The sequence below is a fragment of the Apium graveolens genome, chromosome 4 (genome assembly GCF_009905375.1).
Source record: "Apium graveolens cultivar Ventura chromosome 4, ASM990537v1, whole genome shotgun sequence".
Classification (NCBI taxonomy): Eukaryota; Viridiplantae; Streptophyta; class Magnoliopsida; order Apiales; family Apiaceae; genus Apium; species Apium graveolens.
Genome location: NC_133650.1, coordinates 122,679,539 through 122,686,250, shown reverse-complemented (window position 1 = coordinate 122,686,250; position 6,712 = coordinate 122,679,539). Strand labels below are relative to the sequence as shown.

General features: G+C 43.5%; 1 protein-coding gene across 1 annotated transcript; it reads right to left on the bottom strand.

Moving 5' to 3' along the window:
* Window positions 1-4,611: 4,611 nt before the first annotated feature.
* LOC141718937 (uncharacterized) lies at window positions 4,612-6,418 on the bottom strand. The gene is made up of 2 exons (XM_074521305.1): window positions 5,603-6,418; window positions 4,612-5,184 (listed from the first exon to the last, which is right to left on the bottom strand). Exons 1-2 carry the CDS (start codon window positions 6,416-6,418, stop codon window positions 4,612-4,614), a joined length of 1,389 nt encoding a protein of 462 aa, XP_074377406.1.
* Window positions 6,419-6,712: the final 294 nt, after the last annotated feature.

Here is a 6,712-nt window from a genome sequence, read left to right as displayed (position 1 = left end):
TAAGGGGTGAGATACACCTTAAAAGTAAATATTCTTGTATAGTAATTTTTCAAGGATAGAATTTGTCAAGGAGCCTCTCTCGTTAGGGCGTGCCTTGTTTCATACAGGGTTTCATCTTAGTCTTTTCTAGATAATCTTACACTTTTATTTTTGCTAAGATTTTATAAGTATACAGAAGTTTAAGGCCCGTTCTTCCATAAAGGCGTGTCTTTGCATCTTGATCACGAGTTAACTTAGGACATAACATTTCCCCAATTGGGTGCACCTTACCATAGGGCGCACCTCTGATTTTTAATAGATTTTCTTAGATAGGAGATTTTACAACTTCTAATTTAGAGGGCATATTCCCTAGTACAATAATGGAATTCTGCTGTCATATCATATCATGGATATCTTTTGTTGGTGTATCACAAATAAAATTTTCTTTATTATGAAGGGACTTTGTTATTAGGGCACGCCCTAACTTTCTCTGTATGCTAAGCAAACAAAGCAATTTGAAGCAATTTTTTCTTTTTATTGATAATGCGCTCTAGTGTAAAAATTACACCAGTCCCATGGTTACTATGCTCTGTGGGGAAATTATTTGAAATTTCATCCTTCTGCTAGTTCCAAGGTTTGTAGTCATGTATACTACCCCCTAGGCTAGGAGGAATTTATTTTCTACTAGTCTATTATATAGGAATTAATCATAGAAACGAGGGGTCCAAAGCCACACCCTACTGATAATACTTCCGTAAAGGCTCTGCATTTCAATCCCGGGGAATAAGCTTGCCATCCAAATCTTCCAAGCGATAGGTTCCCTTCCGAAGTATAGCCTTGACCTTGTATGGTCCCTCCCAGTTAGCTCCAAGCACACCATGGTGAGCTATTTTAGTATTCGGCATCACCTTTCGCAACACAAGATCTCCCACCTTATAAGGCACAAACTTCACCTTCTTATTAAACTACCTTGCAATTCTCTGCTAATATATAGCAAGCTTCAACTGAGAGTTCATTTTGGCTTCGTCCAGCAAATCCAAGTGGAGCCTTTGGTTAACTTCTGCATCTTCCTCAACAAATAAATCCCTTCGCAGAGACCCAACTCCTACTTCTACGGGAACCAAAGCCTCGTACCCGTAAGTCAACAAAAAAGGGACTCTCCTGTGGTCGATCTAGGAGCTGTGTTGTAAGACCAAAGGACCATGGGCATCTCCTCCGGCCAATCTCCCTTCTTTTCTTCCAGCTTAGCCTTTAAAGTATGTTTGACAATCTTGTTTATGGCTTCTGTCTGACCATTGCTTTGCGGGCGGTAGACCGCAGCAAAATCTTTCTTGATGTTCAAGTCTTCACAAAGCTTCCTTAGCTCTTTACTGTCAAACTGCTTTCCATTATCGGAGATGAGTTTATATGGAATACCGAACCTGCAGACTATGGAGTTGAAGACAAAATCTTTGATTTTCTTTGCCGTGATCGTGGCTAGTGGCATAGCTTCTGCCCATTTTATAAAATAATCAACAACCACCATATCATACTTCACACCCCCTTTGGCCTTGGGAAATTCCCCAATGATATCAATCCCCCACAAGACAAAAGGTCAAGGACTTGCCAGCGAAGTGATAGACGCTGCCAGGGCATTGGAATAATTAGCGAATCGTTGGCAGCGATCACATGCCCTAACAAAATTGAAGGCATCTCCTTTCATGGTAGGCCAGTAATATCCTTGTCTGAGGACTTTCATTACCAACGAACCACCCCCCGAGTGATTGCCACAAATACCTTCGTGCACCTCCCTAAGAATATAATTCCCTTCTTCCAGATCCACACAATGTAACAGCGGTTGATTAAACACTCTCTTATGCAACACCCCATCATATACTACGTACTTCGCAGCCTAGTAGCGAAGGCGTCGAGCCTGTAACTTGTCTTCCGGAAAAGTTCCCATTCGAATATAGTTATGAATGGGGGTCATCCAATTTTCCTGTGGGATCTCCTGTTTCTGGAACACCCCTACCTCTGGAATACTTGGAATTTCTTGGATCCCCAAAGGGATTTATCCAAGTTGAACGCTGTCCATTTGTGACCCCATCTTGGCCAAGGCATCTGCATTGCTATTTTCTTCCCTCGGTACACCTTCTAGCCTGACACTTCCAAACTTTTTAGTAGACGCTGCACACATCTCATATATAGCTCTGTCCGAGGTCCTCGGGCCTGGAAACCTCCGTTGATTTGGTTTACTACTAGCTCTGAATCACTCCGAGAGATCAAGTTCACAACCCCCACTTCTAGAGCTATTTTCAAACCATTGATTAACGCTTCATATTCAGCATCATTGTTAGTGACGTAAAACTTGAAATAAATGGCACTCATCAGACAATGCCCTTCCGGGGTGACTAAAACAATCCCGGCTCCTGCTCCATTGTTATTCACGACCCCATCGATATGCAAGATCCACCAATGGTGCGGGAACTCTTCTCTCACGTCAACAGGAGGATTCCCTTATGAGGAAGGTTCTGTCAATACTATAGCCTTATCTTCTAATTCAGAGTCAAACTCAAGTATGAAATTAGCCAACGCTTGTCCCTTGATTGCTGTACGAGGGCAATACTCCAAATCAAATTGTCCCAACACTATCGCCCATTTTAGCATTCTTCCTGATGATTCTGGTTTATGTAGAATATGCCGGAGAGGATAAGCAGTGCGGACCTCTATTCAGTGAGCTTGGAAATATGGCCTTAACTTTCGTACCGCAAGGATAAGGATGTACACTAATTTCTCCATACTGGTATATCTAGTCTCTACATCCAATTACCTCTTACTAACATATTATACCGGTGATTGTTAACCTTCTGCTTCTTTTACCAATGTTGCACTGATCGAATACTCTAAGACTGCCAAATAAAGAATCAATGTTTCTCCATCCTCTGGCTTGGCCAACATGGGAGGGTTTCCCAATTATTCTTTGATTTTTTGAAAGGCCTCCTCATAATACGAGGTCCACACGAAGTCTTTTCTAATTCCTTTAATTGGTTTAAAGAATTCTTTGCATCTATTTGAGAACTTTGATACAAATCGATTTAGCACCGCAATCCTTCCCGTTAAACTCTGCACTTGCTTAATATTGGTGGGAGATTTCATGTCCAGCAGGGCCTTGATCTTTGCAGGATTGGCCTCGGTTCCTCGGTGGTTAACCATGAATCCCATGAATTTCCCTGATTCCACATCAAATACACACTTTTGAGGATTCAGCTTCATTCTATATTTTCTCAAAATGTGGAACATCTCATCCAAGTCCGCTATATGATCCTCCGCTCTTTCAGATTTCACAAGCATATCATCCACGTACACATCCATCGTCTTCCTGATTTGACCCTTGAACATTTTGTTTACCAACCTCTGATAAGTTGCCCCAACATTGATTAGACCAAACAGCATCCCAATGTAGCAATAAAGCCCCCTATCAGTAATAAAAGAAGTGTGCTCTTGGTCAGGTTCATACATGGGGATTTGGTTATAGCCAGAGTATGCATCCATGAAGCTTAGTAGAGCATGTCCTGCCGTAGCATCGACCAACAGGTCGATTCTTGGCAAAGGGAAGCTATCCTTTGGACACGCTTTGTTCAAATCAGTGAAGTCTACACATGTTCTCCACTTGCCATTAGGTTTTTTCACTAACACTGGATTCACCAACCAATCTGGGTAAAAAGATTCTCTGATTAGTCCGACATCCAGGAGTCTATCTACTTCTTCTGTAAATACAACAACCCTTTCCCCACTTACAGCCCTGCGCTTTTGCCGGATCCCCTTATGCTTGGGAACAATGTTCAATCGATGGCACATGACCTTTGGCTAAATTCCCACCATATCTGAATGGCTCCACACAAAAACATCAAGGTTTGCCAAGAGAAATATTGAAAGCCCTTCTTTCAATCTCGGAGCCAACTGAGATCTGATTCTCAAGACTTTGCTTGGATTCTTTTTATCGACAGGGATTTTAATTGTGTCTTCCACTGGCCCTATTTTTTCCCTTGGCATTGGTATCCGTGGATCTAAGTCGAGCTGACTATGATCCTCATCATTTTGCAGAGAAGGCGCATCCTCTTGGAGAGGAGCATCAACTTTTTCTGCCCCGGAAGGCGCGCCCTGTGTCATAGGGGCATAAACTTCCTTTGGATTTCCTGAGGATAAGGGCGCGCCCTCAGGGGGAGGGGCATCTACCTTATACATATCTTGTCCAAGGCTCTGTAAGACATCAAATCTTCCTTCGAGCCGTTCCCCGTTGAAATTTTCTTGGACTATGTCATTTGGGGGCTCCTCTTCTTCCAACATTTCAATCCTGATTGTGTCTTCAAGGAGGAACGTCGTCGGAGACAATTCAGAGGGATATTCATTTTCTTGCTCCATAAAGTAAGGGACCCGAATGTCTTCGATCAGTTGTTCGATACTTCTCTCTCGCTCATCATATGATGCATCTTCGTATTGGACATCCTTTCTCCTAAAGCCCCTCATAGCTTTCTTGTAACATTCTCGAGAGTCATATTGAGATCCCTTTATGCTGCCAACTTCATTCGGGGTAGGAAACTTGATGGTGCGATGGTGGATCGAAGTGATGACATTCATTTACCTAAGAAAAGGTCATCCTAGTAGCATAATGTGGGATGACTCCTGATTCAGAACCTTAAAATCGAGCATCTTTATCACGGACAACGGACTCTCCCCCAAGGTACACGATAATCGAATTGATCCCATAACTCTAACTCCTTCGCCAGAGAAACCATAGACCCAAGAATCTTCTCCCGACATATCCCGATCAGGTAGCCCCATCTTCTTAAAGGTGATGTAGTAGAGGATGTTTGCCGAGCTTCCATTGTCTATGAAGGCTCTATGTACATTCTTGGTCCCAATATGAATGGAAATAACCAGTGCATCATTATGGGGATGATGTACCCACCGGGCATCTGCTTCCCTGAAGGTGATGTCCATGGACTCGCCCTTAAATACTTTGGGTGACCGAGTTTCCACCCTGTGAATGTCGGTTAGAGGTCTGAACCGAGCTTCCCTTGCATACCTTGACAAGGCTCTGTTGCTGCATTCCATCCCAGGATCTCCCCCGTAGATTGCTCGGATGCTGCCATCCCTGAAAAACTTATTATCTTCCAGAGTTTCGTTGTTGGACCCCGAGGGGCACGACCTCCTTCTTCCTTTATCCTATTGGCACCATCTTTATGCCTCCTTACTTCCTTCATTACCCATTCTCCAAGATATCCTTCCTTAATAAGAGCTTTGATCTCATCCTTTAGTTGCTGACACTCATGTGTGTTGTGTCCGGATGACTCGTGATATTCATAATATTTCTTCTTATCTTTGCTTTGCCAAGATGACAGAGCCTCAAGTTTTCTAAACAACCCTCTATTCTTGTTTATCTCAAGATGTGTTTAATAGATGCGGCCAGAGGCATATATTTGCTCGTTCTATTGTCAGAGCTCGAGGGAGAACTCCATTCCCTCCTTGGGGTCATAGCGTTTACCCGATTTGGGCTTCGACTACTCCTTCGATATCTTGGGCTTGGAGATCTATCTCTCTTCCTTGCTCTGCCTCTTTGGCTTGTTTGCAAAGTCGGTTGTACCTCTGACAAGGATTGTTCTATGGCCTTGAATGATTCTGCCAAAGCAAAGACATCTGCCAGAGTAGCTGGGTCTTTTCCCTGCAAATGCTTCCATAAATCCGAGCCGACCCTTAGCCCTGCTATCAAAAAACTCTTCAAAGCTTCGTCTGAAGCACCTCTTACGCTGGTAGACTCAGCATTGAACCTCTTAAAGTAGGACGTCAAGCTTTCATTTTCCCTTTGCTTAACATTGGCAAGAGTTGTGATAGATGGCGCGTATCTCACTGCGGCTTGGAACTTGGTCAAGAACAGAGTCTTCGTTTGGTCCCAAGAAGTGATCCCTCCCGGTTCGAGCTTTTGAAATAATTGATGGGCGCTCTCCCTAAAAGTCTCCACCAAGAGCCGACATCGAGCCAAATCTGGGACTTGATACACGTCCATCTCTATATTGAATCGGCCCAAGAATTCCACAGGATCGGAACTTCCATGGAAACGGAGATCGCTGGTAGTGTTACGATATCCGGCCGGCAACTGAGCTTCTCTTACTACCATAGATAGCGGAGAAGGAATTTTGTCCGTGGTTGTCACCCTGCCTTCCAAGTGGTTGAGCAGTCTCTTCAGATCATCCACATTGAAAGTTCCCATGCCTGGGATAGTTTGCATGTGAGGCTGTGGACCTTGGGCATGAGGTGGAGGTACTACTTCCTGATCTCCACCTGGAGGAGCTTGTTGTTGGTTGGTGTTTTGGGCATCCTCAGGTATCACAATCACTTCCGGGTTTCGTCCTTGATTTCCCCCCAGATTTTCTCCTTGACCTCGGCCGCGGCCCCGAGCCATCTCATGATCATAATTTGCCACATCTCAGTGACCATCATACTCGGCATAGTTATCGCTTTCTGCTCGATTATACCAGGGGGTATCCCTGTGACCATGATAGTTGTCGCGGTGATATCCATCTAAGTATTTATAAATCGAAGAATAGTTTAGTTACAATCTCGGAATTGTAACTTATCCTTTTTAAGCTCGTAGGCTTAAAGATTTTAGTATACTTGTATTTTGACAATTATAGAGCCAAAGTATACTTTAACTTCGTGCACAGTTTATGGGTTTTATATAAGCCGAGATGATAAA